This window comes from Antechinus flavipes, chromosome 2 (genome assembly GCF_016432865.1).
Source record: "Antechinus flavipes isolate AdamAnt ecotype Samford, QLD, Australia chromosome 2, AdamAnt_v2, whole genome shotgun sequence".
NCBI lineage: Eukaryota > Metazoa > Chordata > Mammalia > Dasyuromorphia > Dasyuridae > Antechinus > Antechinus flavipes.
The window spans coordinates 17,829,418-17,847,751 of NC_067399.1; the positions used below are offsets into that span (position 1 = coordinate 17,829,418).

The 18,334-nt window shown below is 44.2% G+C and overlaps 1 protein-coding gene across 1 annotated transcript in view; it reads right to left on the bottom strand.

Moving 5' to 3' along the window:
- Window positions 1–18,334, bottom strand: part of DOCK5 (dedicator of cytokinesis 5) — a 238,954-nt gene that overhangs the window by 165,521 nt on the left and 55,099 nt on the right. The window contains exon 2 of the mRNA XM_051974162.1: window positions 10,085–10,168. Within this exon, the coding sequence (XP_051830122.1) occupies window positions 10,085–10,168 (84 nt within the window). The remainder of the gene's footprint in view (window positions 1–10,084; window positions 10,169–18,334) is intronic.

Here is an 18,334-nt window from a genome sequence, read left to right on the forward strand (position 1 = left end):
CCAATTATGTGCCGGGCACTGTGCCAAGGTCTTCACAACTATTGTCACAATTGATTCTTACGATAACCCTGGGAAGCAAGTGCTATTATTATCCTCATTTTACAATTCAGGAAACTGAGGCAAGGAGAGATTCAGTGATTTGGCCCAGAGGAACACAGAGAAAGTATTTGAGACCAGATATGAACAAGGATTTGTTTCATTCCATGCTTGACACTCTATCCGCTGCACCGCCTAATCACAGATTTAAAGCTAAAGGGAACCCAAATCACCTAATCTAACCCCTTTGTTATAAAAGGGCAAGAATGGAGGCCCAGGAGTGAATCCGCTTGCCCAAAGCCACACAATAAGGGAATATCAAAGTCAAAATCCGAAGCCAGGGCTTCCCACTGCGGGCCCAGTGCTCTTTTTTGGACATTGAATAGGTCTTCATGAGAAAGACCTGAGAAGAAGGAATTATACTGCCCAAGGGAGGAGAGGCAGAGATATGATGCACTCCGTTCCAAAGGAAGGGTGGGACCCAGCGTGTAGAGTGAGAAGCCCCAGAGGCAGGTTTAAAAGGAAGCTGAAAGACACTGGGAGAGTCCCGGGGGCCGGGAAACCCTGCCAGGATTACTCCCAAAGTCCATTAGTGAGCTCTCTTCTCCCGGCCTCCATTCAGTTTCCTTTTTTGTTTTATAAAAGCAAAAAGAAAATAGCTGGTGGGTGGAGAGACTGCAAACAAACTCAGGCTCAGCATTTCCAGAGCTCTTTTTGTGTGGACAAAGTCCTCCTGACATCACTCATTCCCATGAAGCTGCAATCAGAAAGAGAGGGGCAGCGGAGCCAAGAACACCAAGTGCCCCTCTGTGCTGGGGCCGGAGGGAGGGAGCCCAGCCCCACCTAGCTTAGAGGGCTAACCTGGCTTTCCTTCTTTACCCTCACTGAGCTTTCTGTTCCATCCCCGGGAGATGCTGGTTGTGTGTGCAGTAAATTTATCTTTTACTCTTTTATAGGGCAGAGGGTGGCTACCCACCACATTATGAGCGGAGTCTGGCTATAACCCCATGGAGTACAGGGGAGCTTTTTCTACAAAGGGCCTTTCTAGGGCCAAATAGTCCCAACCACTCCCCCCATTGCCATGTTCTAATACACAATCCCAAAATATATTTTGTTACTTGGAAAATTCCTCTTCTATCACAAAGTGTGAGGAAAAACTGGGTCTCAATCTTGTTCCGGACATTGTATTGATAAATGACTTGATTTTCATTCGGTCTCAGTTTCCTCATCTGAAAGATAGGTATGTCTATCTGACACAGTGGTTGTGATTCTGGAGTGACACCATATCCTAAAAACCCCACTGCAGACATCAAAGAGCTAAAAAATAAATAAAAATTTGCCCCATCTCATTCACTCCTACTGCTGAAAAAGCCTTAAAACTTACAGACAAGGAGAGGAAATACTTTAAGAATGTGTAAATTGAGGCACAGGCACATCCTAATTATAATAGGATGATATGCCTAATGTCCTTTAGAGACCATCTGGCCATTATCCCACCATTGACAAATGAGAAAACAGGGAGATGAAGTGACTCGCCATGGACTTAGTGAGGTAGTGGATAGAACATTGAAGGAAGACTCGAATTCAAATCCAGCCCTCGGACATTCCCTGGACAAAACACTTAAACTCTGCCTTAGTTTCCTAATCTATAAAATGGGGATAATCACAGTACCCACCCCCTAGGCTTATTGTGAAGCTCAAATGAGAGAATACTGTTTAAGCATCATACGAACACTAGACTACCACTGAGCATCAGAAGCAGGTTTTGAACCCAACATCTCTCATTTTTCAGATGAGAAAACTGAAGGACAGAGCATTGAATGCAGAGTCAAGAAGCAACAGAAGCGAGAATTGAACCCAGCCGGATGGACTGCAGAGACAGTGCTTTTGACCCCGTTGTTCATTGGTTCTTGTAATGGGCTGAGGCTTGAGTTGATGCATTGAGGTCCCAAACATGTGAGGCTAAATAGTAATCGGACCATACTCTATTAATATATATGCTTGGAGAAAGAATGGCCCCCACCCACTCTTTGTGCAAGTCCTGATGTGTTGTATAGGAAATGACGATTTTGGTGGGTAGAGGCAGGCGAGTGGAAAAGGAAGGGGAAGGAGAGACTGCTGGCTGGTTTCTTGTCACAGCTGCTCGCATTGCTATCGTGACTGCCCTTCACCTCCGATCCCCCTCTGCCAGCTGGCTTCCTGTCGCAGCTGCCCATATTGCTATCGCAATCCTTCTTCACCTCTTCAATAAAGATTGAAGATTTTTCCCTTAACCTGAATTCCTGACTCCGGCTGATTTTAAATACGCGGTCATCACATTTGGCGCCCAACGTGGGACTGTTTTTCATTCCCTGTGGCAAAACTGTCCATTCATATCTTTTATAAGGCTCAGCTAAGTTAACGCTGGGGACTGAAAAGACAAATCTTTTCATATCCTCTTTATCCTGAGGGATAGAATAGAAACAATCCTTAATATCGATGACCCAAAGAGGCCACTCTCTAGGCAATTGAGTAGGAGATGGACATCCAGGCTGAAGAGTTCCCATAGTTTCCATCTGTTCATTCACTTTTCTTAAATCAGTGAGCATCCTCCATTTTCCAGATTTCTTTTTTACAATGAACATGGGAATTCCAAGGACTTAGAGAAGATTATAAATGCCCTTGTTCAAGCTGCTCCTGTACTATATCTAATAAGGCCTGAATTTTATTGCTACCTAAGGGCCACTGTTCTATCCACACCAGTGTATCTGTTTTCCATTGGATAGGAACAGGGGAAAGTGTTGGCAGGCCTTCAACAGTAGCCCTACTTAAAAAACCAAAGTACTCATTTTTAACCCTAATTGCTATAAAACGTCTCTTCCCCACAGATTGATGGGTATTTTTTCAACTATAAAAGGAGTAAAAACTCCTGTTTTGCCTTCAAAAGTCCATCTCATAGGGGCAGCATTAACTTTAGCTGCTATTGATCCTCCTTGTAGGACTTGAAAACTCTCAGGAATCATTGGATTCTCAGAGACATGATAAGATTGTTGTAGGACTTGAAAGCCCTCAGGAATCATTGGATTTTCTGAGAAATGATAAGACCGTTACAGGACTTCAAAATCTGCTGGAATCATTGGATTCCCTAACACATAAAAAGACTTTTGCAGGACTTCAAAAACTTGGGGGGATCATTGGATTCCCTGATATGTGAAGCAATGGACAATAGATTGGTTTTGGACTATCTCTTGGCTGCTGAAGAAGGCGTATGTGTGACTGCTGTTTACATATTCTCCTTCTAGGACTTCTGGCAATCTTTTAAAACACCATGTTGATTTATATTGTTTGTTATACCATTACTTGCGTGTACAATTCATGTTTGTTACACCACATCAAGCCTGCACTGACTGTAGGGAGGGTCATCACTAATAACCTCTGCATTATTGCTATGTGCTTGTGTAATACCTCCCATGCTGATGGGTTTGTGCATACCTGTTTCTAATAAGACCTTTCAGCCCAGAAACCCGCTAGCAACCCCCACTTCCCTTTGGTGCTTTTCACCTCCCTTCCTGAGAAGTCAGGGAGGGTGTGATCACCTTCCCTTGGGGGCTCTGACCTCCCTGAGGAGTCAGGGATGGCATGATCACCTGTGTTCTAAAACAAAAGAAAGCGGGAGATGTAATGGGCTGAGGCTAGAGTTGATGCACTGAGGTCCCAAGCACATGAGGCTAAATAGTAATTGGACCACACTCTATTAATATATAAGCTTGGAGAAAGAATGGCCCCCGCCCACTCTCTGTGCAAGTCCTGATGTGTTGTATAGGAAATGACGATTTTGGTGGGTGGAGGCAGGGGAGAGGAAAGGGAAGTGGAAGGAGAGACTGCTGGCTGGCGTTTTGTCACAGCTGCTCGTATTGCTATTGGGACCGCCCTTTACCTCCAATCCCCCTCTGCTAGCTGGCTTCCTGTCACAGATGCCCATATTGCTATCACAATCCTTCTTCACCTCTTCAATAAAGATTGAAGATTTTTCCCTTAACCTGAATTCCTGACTCCGGCTGATTTTAAATACGCGGTCATCACAGGTTCTCTAACAATTCCCCACTTCTACATAGCACTTCCAAGCATTTTTGTCATGATGTGGGGACTCAGGGTATTGCCATGCCTCCTTTACAGGTAAGTAAACTGAGTCAGACAGAGACACACGAAGGCTACGCCTGCTGATCTTGGCTCAAACTGAGCTTTTGACTCTTTTTTGCTGCCTTATAATGCTTCTTAAACAATCCTGGACTCTCAGAGTCCTCGGAGCACCAAAGTTTGCCCAGCCCAGAATTCTCTCTGCAACATCCAAGAAAATCCTCCCTTGTCACTTGGCACCTGGGACTCCTCTGTCTGACTCCACCATGCCCCAGGACACCCACTGTTGGGATAACTTCCTGTGAGATCTCATCAGCTTTGTCCCTCCAATTTCTTACTGGCCTCTGCCTCTCTGACTGGAAGGTGGGCTCGGAACTGAAAAGCCTCCATTTAAGGAGAGAGCACAACTCAGCCAGCCATCTCATTTCTCATCTGGAGACCCTATAAAACTCTGACTTTTCCATCTCTCTCTCTCTCTCTCTCTCTCTCTCTCTCTCTCTCTCTCTCTCTCTCTCCCCCTCCCTCCTTTCTTTCCTCCCTCTTTCTCTCTCTCTCTCTCTCCCCCTCCCTCCCTCTTTTCTTTCCTCCCTCCTTCTCTCTCTCTCTCTCTCTCTTCCCCTCCCTCTCTCTCTCTCTCTCTCTCCCCCTCCCTCCCTCTTTTCTTTCCTCCCTCCTTCTCTCTCTCTCTCTCTCTCTCTTCTCTCTCTCTCTCTCTCTCTCTCTCTCTCTTTCTGTCTCTGTCTCCCCCCCTCCCTACCCGAACTTTTCAGCCTCCTTTTGTTTATTGCCTTCTCCCATTAGATTGTAAGCTCCTGGAGGGACTTTTTGCATTATTTGTACCCCTAGCACTTAGCACAATGCATGGGCCTTAATAAGTGCTTAACAAATATTCATAGATTGATCTTTACTCAGATTTTGCATACAAATCCATAGTTTCCCTCTTCCCACTTCCCTAACCCTGCTAAGGCAGCCTATCCCACTTTTCCATTGCTCAAATTAGGAGCAACTTTTTCTTTCATTTCTAAATCCAAATTTTCCTCTCTAACACTTCCCTCCATTGCTCCCGTTTCTGCCTTCTGCGGCCAAGAAGAACAAATCTAACCCTCCTTCCACTTGGGAGCCTTTAAAACACTTGAATGTAGCTGCAGGGTGACCTTGGCATATACTTATGAAAACCAATGAACTCTACAAAAAGAAATTTGCAGCTTCAGGGCCAATATTCTTCTGTGTATGTGGAAATGGCCATTTTATCTGATTTTTTAAAAAAGAGTTTTTTGTCCTGTCTCTCTCCTCCCCCAAATCTTCTCTTCTTCAGGCTAAAAAAGTCTTAATTCCTGCTATCAGTCTGGTCGACTTCCCCTAATCACCATCCAGCTGGTTCATCACTGTTTTTCCTAAAACATGGCATCTAGAATTGAGTTATATCTGACTCTTCCTGACCCCATTTGGGGCTTTCTTGACAAAGATATTGGAGTGGTTTGCCATTTCTTATCTGGATCATTTTATAGATGAGGAAATGGAGGCAGACATGGTTAAATGACTTGCCCAGAAGTAAATGTCTGAGGCTGGATTTGAACTCAGATCTCCCTGACTCCAAGCCTGGCCCTCTACCTGCTGTTGCCACTTAGCTGACCTCTAGAATTGAGCACAATTCGCTAGAATTGTCTGACCAGGGAAGAGGATAATGGGAAATCACCTCTTCTTCCTCCACCAAGCCTAAAATGGCACTAACTCTCTTGACTGACTTATTATAACACTGACTCATTTTAAATCTGCAATCTACTAAAATACTCAGGTTTTTTGTTTTTTTCTCCCCATAAGAATGGTTGCTTAGTCACGCCTCCCCCATTTTGTATTTGGGAAGTTGATTATTTTTAACAGAAGTATAAGACTTTATTTACATATGTTTTCATTACATTTATGCATCTCTATTAAATTTAATTCTATGCAAGACATCATTCTAAGCTAAACAAATTGTTTGGATGCTAATTGTGCCATCCCATCGTTCTAGGTTATCTGAAAATCAGATAAAGTGTCAGCTGGGCTTTGGGTTCAGCCATTACAAAAATGTCAGCCAGCACAAACCTCTGGGACATCCAGATGTTCAAAGCCGTCTCTGAGCCACTTCGACTACTCTTGGGGCTGAGTCATTCACCAGTATCAAATACGGCTTTCACTCTGTCAGTTAATCAATAGTCCTCTGGACTTTTCAGAGGGACAGCTTGGGAGTTTTATCAGGTGCTCTGCCACAATCTAGCTAGGCTGTGTTTATTATAGTAACTTCCTGTTCTAGTAACTTTGTCAATTAAGGAAATGACAAATCTTGACATACTTTGTCATATACTCATGCTGCCTCTCTCTGCTACTTCCCTTTCTACATACTCAGAAAGTGTCTCTTTAATATGTCTTAGGACTTGCCAAGAGTCCAAGTCATGTTGACTAATTTATAATATTTAAATACAATCTTCTCCTTTTTGAATACTGGGACTGTGATCTTTTCCCAGAATGCTCTTCCTTTTTCCATGGTCCTTCAGTGATCATGGATGGACAGGGGCTCAGCATTCATATACATTTGGCTGCAGGGGTCCTCAAACTTTTTAAATAGGGCCAGTTCACTGTCCCTCAGACTGTTGGAGGGCCGGACTATAGTAAAAACAAAAACTTTGTTTTGTGGGCCTTTAAATAAAGAAACTTCATAGCCCTGGGGGAGGGGGATAAACGTCCTCAGCTGCTGCATCTGGCCCGCGGCCCTAGTTTGAGGACCCCTGGTACAGCCTAATTCATCCAAGCCCCTTAATCTCACTAGGAAAAGCTGGTTGCTCTCTTTCTATCTCCTCATGTATCTTGGGATTTCGTCTTTAAACAATTTGGTTTCCTCTTATTCTTATTTCTCTTTTTCTCCCTAATTCTAATTTCAAAGATTGTAAGATAGTAGATTTAGGGTGGAAAGAGACGTCAGAGACCATTGAATCCAAACCCCACAGCTTACAAATAATGAAATGGAGGTCCAAAAGCTTGCCCAAAGTCACACACAAAAAAATAGAGGCTGGATTTGAATGCAAAGCTTTCTCAATTCAAATTGAGTACACTCTCTATTGAATCTCACTGGCAAAGAAGATTTGGGCAATATTAAAGCTGAGTCGTTCTGCCTCCTCTCAGTCATTTTTTATCATCAACTTATTCACAGGGAATACTTGCTTTCAATATTGCATGAGTGCAAGTATTTATGTGAATCTCCCTTTTCATGTTGCCTTTAGAGTTACCTTCAATTTGTTCTGATCTTGAAGCTTCTCTTAAAGTGTTCTTTTACCTGCTCTGGCTCCTATCTTATGAGTACATCTTCCTAAAATCTGAGGTGGTTGATATGAATTTAGCCTCCTCCTTCTCCTTTCCCCCACCCACAGCTTCATGAAATGGTAGTTACTCGATTCCTGCTAAACCCTAAGGAGACCACAAACTCCCCTCAGCAATTCTCAGTGTGAAGGTCCCAAGCTGGAATCCAGTCTCCATGAGAAATGGATCTGATTCACTCTGATTAACTATCTCTTTTTCCAGTGTCTTCCTGTTGATACCGTACTTTTCAGTCTCCCCGAGATCCCCCTGGCCATTTAATTTGCTTCCTCAGTTTTGTCAGGAGTTCTCAGAGATTTAGATTCCTGGTCAGTGGGAGAATTATGGGGCTGTCTGAGCTTTTCCCTTGAGCCTTGAGGCTTACTAGCTCAGAGTTGAGGAATGTTCAGAAAGGTCATTCCTGTCCCAAGGTGCCCCTGGGGACTGAGCTAGAGCAAAAGGATGACTGTGGAGGAGGGCAGTTCTGGGATCACAGTGTCTATAGACATAGAAGAGCCCAAGTCAATGCTGAATCACTTTTAAAATGCTGGAAGTCAGGCCTTTAGAGAGTAAATTGCCTGTTCAAACCCTAAAATTAGGAAGCAAACGCAAAACTTCTGATTTCAAAGCCATTACCCCTCATTCTATTAGGACACTCTTCTCTGGAGTTACAGGAAAAGTATAAATATGACCCAAGGGGTTCAGCTCACATCTGGAACTCCTTAGTCAATTTAATATTTTATGGCTAAACTCTTTCTGCCTATCCTCTGGCTAACGAGATCTTTTTTCCAGGGTACCTATGGATTCCATGGACCCAAGAAGGGCCCTGATTATCCTGGGGAAATCCAAAGCCCACAAAGAAATGGATGGCACAGGAAAGCTAGGTGGTGTGGAAGGAAGGAAGGAAGAAAAAAGGAAGGAAGGGAGGAAGAGAGGGAGGAAGGGAAGAAGGGAGGGAGGAAGCTTTAAGAAAGAAAGAAATGAAGGAAAGAGAAAGGAAGTTTTAAGAAAGAAAGAGAGAGAAAAAGAAAGAAAGAAAGAAAAAGAAAGGAAGGAAGGAAAGAAAGAAAAAAGGAAAAAAGAAAGAAAGAAAGAAAAAAAAAAGGAAGGAAGGAAGGAAAGAAAGAAGGAAAAAAGAAAGAAAGAAAGAAAGAAAGAGATGGCACACCCCCTCCTTTCCCAGCCTCCCCCCTTTCCCAGCCTGGAACTAAAATAATCATTCTGGCTATTAGCATTATCCTATCTGTGATTAAAGTTGTCCTTGAGATGCTTTCAGTGAGCTTCTCTATTCTTTTGTCCATTCACAAAACAGTTCTTTTTTTTTCCATCTGCTACAGCTCAGAAAATAACAAATAGAAAAGGAACTTGTTTCAGGGCTTTTTCTAACTGAACTAAGAAAAGAAGAAGATTAAGGGATTTTCAAGTACTGAGCTGCAAGGGACCTCAGAGGGAAGAGGGTCCAAGTGCCTTATTTTACAGGTGAGGAAACTAAGGCCCTGAGAAAATGAAGTGTCCTGCACTTGGTCACTCAGTGTTTAAAGAAAGATACGAATCCGGATCTTTGCGGTCCAGCAGCTCCCATTTAAATGAGTACCACAAAACACGTTAATGACATTATTTCGTTTTATCTCCAGAACAGTGGGGATTATGGTCCCCATATTACAGATGAGAAAAATGAACTTCAGAGACACTGAGGGCCCCACAGCCAGCAAGGAACCTCCGTTTTTCAGACTACTACAAACCTTCTTGCCTCTCATGCCAGATGAAGGGAGGGACTTGGACACTTAGACCATTTAAAGCCTTTTCTGCAGCCTTTGGGGAACCTGTGGCTCTTTTTCAGCCACTCCCAGATGTGATCCCAAGAGCTATGGATCCCGGGTTCAGGAGCAGCTAACTTTCTCCTCCTCATTGCCTGCACCCAGGTGTCGGGCCATACCTTTATTGGGCAGGCTCTGTTAATCCAAGGACTCCGCAACAAAGATAATCCCAGGTTCTCGGAGCCTGGAGCCATTGGCGGATCCTACCCAGTAGGAGAGGTTTTAATTCTCCACAAGCTGGGAAATCCATCAGCTGAGCACCAGCTGAGCTCCTCACCAAAGGCCCGGCCAACACCATTTTTTCCCCAGGAACCAAAAAAGGGAGACAGTAGGATACAGAGGAAAGACCACTCTATCTGGCCAAAGGGACTGGATTCAAATCCTGACTCAATCGCTTTCTATCTGTTGAATCATTTCAGTTCTGGGGCTGTCACTTTCTTACTCTGAAAAATGGTCGGACCGGATGGCCTGGAATGAGTTGTTCCTTTGACCTCCAGGAGGTAATCAGGAGCCTCATCAGAAATCCAGGAGGCTCCGAAGGCTAGCAGGGGCTGCTATCTTTTGTAAATACAGCAGCCACACAGATAGAATCAGGAATCCCTTGGACTGCTCAGCTGGACTGGCTAAAAGCAGGGAGGAATGAAGTTTTACAGCCCGAATCCTTCCTGGTGTGGGATTGCAACATTTCTGGAAGGAGAAAAGGCCAGCCGACTTCTGAAAGCCCAGGATTAATCAGTAAATACGCCCTTCCCAGAGTCCTTTGTCATCAGGCAGCAAAACCTTACCTTCGTACATCTCCAGAATGTGGACCGTGTCCCCGATCTGCAAAGACAGCTCCACGTCTTGGGATGCATTGTAATTGTAGATTGCTGGACATGGGGAAAAACAAAAAAGAAGGATATCACCCAACACTGAAAGGAAACCCCTCTTATGGTGTCTGGCACACAGTAGGTGCTTACTGATTGATTGCTATTCCCTGAGACAGAAGAAGAATCACAGTAGAATAATCCATTCATTTATTATGATTCTGAAAATATTGACTGATTCTGAGGATTGTAAATTGACAGAATTAGATTAAGAAGGGACCGTGTCGCGGGCAGCTGGGTAGTGCAGTGGATAGAGTTCTGGATCTGGAGTTAGAAAGCTTTCTGAGTTCAAATCTGGCCTCAGATACTTTCTAGCTGTGTGATCCTGGGCAAGTCATGTCCCCCCTTTTGCCTCAGTTTCCTCATCTGTAAAATGAGCTGAAACAGTAAATGATTCTGGTATTTCTGCCAAGAAAACCCCAAAGGGGGTCACAAAGAGTTGGATGTGACGGAAAAACAGCAGAACAACATCGCATCCCTTCTTGAGAATGTACAGTTGGTTCCTTCTTGCTTTGAGGAAACTAAAACAAATAAAATCAAATAAAAATGCCAACTCCTCCTCCCTTAGGTGTGCTTTTAAGGCCCTTCCCAGGCTGGTTCAGCCCATCCCTCTTTAGGATAATGGATGAGATTGCTCTAAGGTCCTATAGTCCAGTCTCTCCGTTTTACAGTCTAGGAAACTGAGGCTGGTGATTGTGCCCAAGGTCACAGTTGGGATTTCAAATGCAGTCTTTTTTGCTGTGCACCTGTAGCCTTTCCTGTACAGCCGATTTCTCCTTCCAGCCTTTGTGATGTCCCCAGTCCTCTAGCTTCCCCCTTTCCTTCCAGAATCAGCCTAAAAAGGTTTCTCTTGATCTTCACACAGAGACAAGTACCCTCCTCCCAGAAATTACATTTCAGACCATTTCCATTTAGTTCCCGTTTTCTCCTAACAGAACGTGAACTCTCTGGGGGAGACTTAAAGCCGGGACTATTGGGGTTCTTCAGTTGGTTCTGTCATTTTTGTACCCCTAGCATTTAGCACCTGGCACATAAAAACTACTGGACTGAACTGAATGGGACTGATGAATCAAGTCTCATCTAACACACAAGAGGCAGGATTCACACCCAGGACTCTCTGACTCCAAATGAACTACTCTCTCTTTTAATGTCCGTGTCAGGGACGGCGCCATTCCCGGAAACAGGAATTTGGAGCAGGCGTAAATGCTTGCGGGGCAGGAAGAGCAGGATATTGGAGCTAGAACTGGAGTCGGAAGGACCCGATGGTCCTGAGTAAGCATTTAACCTTCCAAACTCGTATGGCTCTTTCACAATTGACCCAGAAGCTGCTCTCACTCATCCCTAGGATTTAACACCAGTCAGACCTTTGTGTGTTGGGTCTCAGACCCAGAGAGAGAAAGGATTTCAGAAACCATCTAGCCCAATATTTTCGTTTTACATAAAGAAACTGAGGATCAGAGTGGGTAAAGGTCACACAGATAATGGTGGAGTGAGATTTGAACTCAGTCCTCCGTCCTTCAGTTCAAAGTTCGCTGTCCCACAATGCCTCTCCTATTGGGCTAAAAGTAGGATCTGATCGAGGGCCATTACCTGGAAGAGAAATGACTTGTTCTGTTTGATGGCTGAGGGTAGGAGAGAGAGGCGCAATCAGAGGAACAGCAAGGAGGCAGCAGTAGGTCTGTGGCAAGGAAGAGCTGCCCAACAGCGGAGACTATCCCCAAGGAGCCTGGCTGACTTAGGATGGGCTTTTCTCTCCAAGTCTGGATGCCGTCCCCCACCCCCCAGAGCCTTTGAAGAGCAGCTCCCTGTTAAGTTAGGCCAGGTGGTCAGGTGCCTTTCCACCCCAGAGGGGCTGTGCTTCTGCGGCCACTCTGGGCATTTGCTGCACACCGGGCTGAGCATCTCAGGACTATAGTTCCTCTGCTTCCCGTAGTTGTTCCCGGAGCTCCTCACCATTCATTGGCTGATGTATTTAACTCATCAAGAAATCGGCTGCTTCATTTGGAACCCTTTGGCTCTGAAAATTGTACAGACGCATTGATCCAGCAGGATCTACCGGGTCTAAATCCCAAAGAGATCATAAAAAAGGGAAAAGGACCCAATGTGCGAAAATGTTTGTGGCGGCCCTTTTGGTAGTGGCAAGGAACTGGAAACTGAGTGGCTGCCCATCCGTCGGAGAACGGCTGAATAAGTTATGGTCTATGAATGTGATGGGATATTACTGTTCCAAAAGAAATGATCAGCAGAAGGATTTCAGAAAAGCCTGGAAAGAGTTACTTGAATTGATGCAAAGTGAAGTAAGCAAAACCAAGAGAACATTGTTCACGATAATGACAAGACTATGAGATCATCGACTGTGATGGATTTGGCTCTTTTCTTCCACAACATGGAAATTCAAGGCAATCCCAACTGACTTGGGATGGAGAAAGCCATCCACCTCCAGAGAGAAAGAGAGCTATGGACTCTGACTGTGGATCAAAACATAGTATTTTTACTTTTTGTTGTTATTTGTTTGTTTTTCTTTCTCATGGTTTTTTTCCCTTTTGACCAGATTTTTCCTGCACAGCATGATGTTTATGTTTAGAAGAATTGCACATATTTAACCTATAACAGATTGCTTGTTGTCTTGGAGAGAGGAGAGGGAAAAATTTGGAATACAAAGTTTTGTGAAAATGAATGCTGACAACCATCTTTATACGTATGTGGGAAAATAAAATGCTATTGGGAAAAAAAGGAAATTGGCTGATTTTCTAACAGAGCAAATGGGAGGAAAAACAAACATGAAATTAAGTTAATCAGCACCAAGGCATTTTGAGGACACCTGCCATGTTTTTTAGTGGATGCTGCTGAATACCTGCGCAACATACTGGCAAAGTGCAGATGCCCCACTTGGGAGGGTGAAAGCCGGGTCACTGCCTTAGGGTAACCCAGATCGTTAGGGACCCTCCCCACCCCCAGAGCCCCGGAGGTTGGAGCAGGAGGGTGAAGGAAATGAAACTCCAATTTCCCTCCAAACTTCCTCATTCTTATGGACAAAACCACTATCCTGTGGATTAAGGAAATAAAACTAACAGGGTCTTTCAAGGTCCTCTCCTCCAATCTCCTCCTTTTACAATGAGAAATCTAAGGCCCAGAATGGGTTACGACTTGCCTAAGACCACCCAGGTGCAGCAGAGGTAGGATTTGAACTCAGATCTTCTGGATTCTGACCCCCCTGAGCCACCTACATCACAGAGTTGGATTTGCTGAGTGTTCCAGCTCTAAATATATAATCTTGGGATGTTCATCAAGAAGTACGTTGAACTGGAGGTCTGATGACCTCCAAGGAGGGGAATGCCCCATTTTTCAAAGCAGGCCATGTTGCCTGGGAAAGCTCAAATTATGAGGTGGTTTTTCTTATATTAAATTTGCTAAATTTGCTTCTTTGAAATTTGTTATTGGTTTTATCCTTTCAAATCAGGCAGAATAACTGCCATCTTTCTTCTCCAATGCAGCCCTTCAGATCCTCAAAGACGGCCCTCGTGGCTTTCCCAAGCCTTCACCTCTTCATTCTCCCTCCACAGAAAACATCCCGGCCCATCAATATTCTTCCTCCACAGTAGTGCTGGAGGTTCCCCGGCTGCTCAGCCATATTGTCACTAAATCTCTCCCTTGCTTTGCTCCCTCTCTTCTTCAAATGGGCTGATTCCCAGGGCCACCACTAACTCTACTCCTCAGGTCACGAATCCCCCATCTCTTCCCCAGACACCTAAGGCTGCCTCATCCTGGGGCCCCCTCTACTGATTGGTGGGGTCCAAGCTCCCCACCTCCCTTCCCCCATTCCCTTTTATGTGTAAGAAGCTCTCCAGCTCTCCTTCTTTCTGTGTCTCAGTCTGTCTCTCAATAAGGAATTGTGGGTTCTTTTTCCTCCCATTCTTCAGCATCTACTTTACATAAAATCAGACCTGGAAGCAACTAGAGAAATGAAGTCACTCTCCCAAGATGAGGGAGTTAGTAAATGGCAGAACCAAGACTGTGGATATTTTATTAGACCCCCAGGTCATCTGTGCTTTTCCCTCTGCATTGCTGTGTGGTACAAGGAAAAATACTTTAAAAACTCATTAGAGACTCAGTTTCATCCTTTGTAAAAACAAGGATCTGGGCTATATTTTGTTGAAGATGCCTCCCAGATTTAAATTCAATGATCCTAGTTTATGTGCAGCTAAGGGACCATAAATAGTATGCTGGTGCTTTTGAGACAAAAAGATTCCTCTTCTTAGCTCAAATCTGACCTCAGAAACTTATTAGCTGTGTGATCCTGGGCAAGTCACTTCACCCTGTCTGCCTCAGTTTCCTCATCTGTAAAATGAGCTGGAGAAGGAAATGGCCAACCATTCCAGGACATTTCTCCAAATGGGATCATGAAGAATCACACAAGACTGAAATAACTAAATAACAACAATAGGAGGTAATGGTTCTCTTCTTTTTTTTTCCCCTAAAATGTCTCTAACAGTGGGTATCTCTCTGGGTTTGGGAAACATTCTGCAGGAACTGGGCTATTCATCTCCCTTGGTATGAGGTTGGTCGTATATGTGGAGGAGAGTTTACTTAGCAGATTACAGAGTGTGAGAACTGGACTCCCATTCGTGAGCAGGAACTCCTGAGCAAGGAATCCTCCACTGGATCTCCAGTAAGGGGCCGCCCTCCCACTAGGGCAATCTATTGATCCCCACTAATGGGCACCCAGTTTTTTCAGACTTCAAGTCAAAATTTGCCCCTTTGCAATTTTTACTAGTTTCTAGCCTTACTCTTCTTGTTGCCCCATTTTATTCTCCAGTTTTCGATGTCCTTCATAAACTTGGGTGCCCAGCATGGATCACAGAACTCTGGACATATTCTGACCAGAGCAAAAGCAGTAGAATGCCCATCTCCTTGGTTGCAGACTCTTTTTTTCCCCAATTAATAAAGCCTGAGATGTGGGGGCTGCCATCTCACAATGAGTTTGCAGGCCACTAATTCCCCCCATCCGTCCCCCAACAAACTGCTCTTTAACCACACCTTCCTTATCCAACCACAGAATGTCCCAGAAAATTAGCCGTTCTGTTTTCTTCCCCTTCAGTACAGGATGTGGTTGTAGAGACTTTCACTTTCATCCCTGAATTTCCAGCACCTAAGACGGTACCTGGTGCTCAGGGGGCACCCACCAAGCTTGCTGAATAGTTAACGTGAGGAAAAAGTTGCTTTGAAAGCTGAAAAGGCAGCCTTGCTGTTAAAACACCAAACCCACTCGAATGTTGTTCGTTATTCTATTTAAGTTATGGGACTACAGATGTGATGACTTTTAATAAGCTAAAAACCTACAAAATGCAACTTATTTATTTTGACAGCTATTCCCTGGCAGCCAAACGAACCATCTTTTAACCCCATCTGTGAAAAACCACGTCAGGGAGAGACAAATGTTACCCTCCCAGTGACGACTGCCATATTGGAATCCCACTAAATTTATCAACTTTACGGAAGTGTTGGGTTTTGTTTTCCAGCTAAAGGGAGACTCCTCCTCCTCCTTTCTCCCTCCTCTCCCCTCCCCCCAAGGATTGCTTTTTTTACCCATAAATGGAGAAATGAACACAAGATGATATGGGTGTTTGATTGTGTAATGAGTCCGATTCCATTTAATCAAAATTGATTAAGCCTTGATAGACACAAGGCACTATGCTAGGCACAGGGATACCAAGATAGATAAGATAAAGCCCTTTCTCTTAAAGAGTTTATGATCTAATAGAGGAAACTAGAAGTACTTAATCAGCTATGACATAAGAGAGAGTAAAGTCCAAAGGAGAGCGGAGCAAGCGGAAGTGGGAACGAGACACCCAATTTTCAGATATGACCACAATATATTGATGGGTTTTCTCTGACTTCTCTTATTACAAATACTAAATAGAGGATGGGAAGGCAGGGAGTGAGTGAAGTGGGAAGCCATAGAGACGCAAAAAAATAAAAGCTCACCAATGAAAAAATAAAAAAATCCCCAGAAGCAAAAGTTCAGAAAGGGACAATTTTGTTGCTCTCCTGATCACTTGAACATATACTTTGATGAAAAGAACCGTTCACAAAAGAAGTTCCTGAATTCACCAATGATCTGGTTTTTCATTTTTGTGTAGCAGGATATTTGTGTTTGTGGAGGATTGTGTTTATAATGAAAAAAAGGAGATGGAAGACTAAGAAGTGAGAAATAAATAAATCACTTACACACACACACACACACACACACACACACACACACACTAAAAGTACTTGCAATACAAAGGTACAAATAAAGTTTGAGGTAGGTGAGATCCCTTCAGCTAGAAGTCAAGAAAGGCTTCCCCTGGACAGGTCTTAAGCTCTTCTCCTGATTCTTCACTAATTTAGTTGTGTGACCTTGGAGAAGTCATGTGAATTTCCTCAGTTGTTTCCTCATTTGTAAAATAAAGGTCTCAATAAACTGGATAGAAAATGCATCCAGAGTGAGAACTATAGAGAATGAATATAAATCAACACATACTATGCTCACTCTTCTCCCCTTTTTTTTTTTCTCTTGTGGTTTTCCCTTTTCTTCTGAATTTTCTCTCCCAACTTGATTCATACAGAAATGTGTATTTTTTTAAATCAATGTACATGTATAACCAAAAAAATAATAAAACAATAAAATAAAACTTTAAAAAAGAAATGATGAATAGGATGGTTTCAGAAAAAAATCTGGGAATGTTTATGTGAAGTGAAAAAAAACCAGGAGATCACCATTCATCCTAAGAGCAATATTGTATTAGGGATCAAATGTAAGACTTACCCGTTCTGATCAATAAAATGATCTATGACAATTCAAAAAAGTAAAATAAAAGACCTGGATCAGAATAATAATATTGATGATGATGATGATGATAATGATAATCATTATAATAGCTAGTTATAATTATAACATATAATATTTTATATATTATAATAGCTAATGTTTATATAGCACCAGCTATGTGCTAAGCATTTTGTAAATATCTCATTTGGTCTTTACGACAACCATAGGCGGTGGATGCTCTTATTATCCCCATTTTGCAGGTGAGGAAACTGAGGCAGACAGAAGGTAAGTGATCTGCCCAAACTCCCCAGCTTGTAAGCGATCTCCCAGAGTCCTCCGCACCCTGCCATCCTCAGGCCCGCGTTCTCTGCCATTTCTGGTAATGAGCTCTGCCTTTCTAGGCCTGCCGTCCCACCCAGTTCTGACATTCTGGGCTCCTGGGTTTTCCCAGCCTGACATTCGGTGATTCATTAAGTGTTGATCTTAGGGAAGGGGAAACAAGCGGAGCGCTCCGGGCCAGCAGGCCCCATCACAATCTCTTGTTTGGTCTGAAGCGATCAGAGGAGGGCAGGGAGTCATGCAGGCCATAAATCTGCAGGCCGGCCTGGGAGAAGTTGCGAAAGACCAGTCGCTGGAATCCTTCCCCTGCGGCCTGCAGCCTCCTCTCCGCCGCCGAGATGACAAAGACCCGAACATCTACAGAGGGCAGGATTGTTTGCCACCTCCTCCTCCTCCCGCCCCCTTTCAGTTGACCTTTGAAAGAAGTAAAGGCTTGAATATTTGGTAGAGAAAAACATGGTCTAAAAAGGGAAGACGCGGCTTGGGTCTGTCTGGGGAGGGCGGCCCCCCTTTTTCTCCCAGGAACTGTACAGCACCCAAACAAAGAGCCCCGTTCCCCCTCCCAAAGAGCCCCCAGGGCGGCGTGGGGCAGTGGAACGGGCGCCAGGCCCGAGACACGAAAGCCAAGGTCGGCTTCGGGACAAGTCGCTCCATTCCCCCGATGCCCAATTTACGGAGGTGAGGGGCACCGAGGAACAAGGAGGCAACAAAAAGGAGAAATAAAGTAGTCCCTGCTCTCAGAGGCTCTATTCAGGAACGAAGCATGTACAGGGAAACAAATTACAAAATAAATTCAGTAAGGAGAAGGCTAAACACTGAGAGGGATGGGGAAGACTTCCTGGAGGAGCTGGCAGCTGGGGAAATGGAGAGTGAGGCGAGGAAAGCAGCTGGCACAGAGGAAGGAGGGGTGAATTTGTAGCGGACCAAAGCCTACCTCTGGCACCGTGTGACCTTGGACAGCGCGCTGGCTTGGGTCCTAGAGCGTTTATATATATATAAATGGATGCGCCCAGTACCGT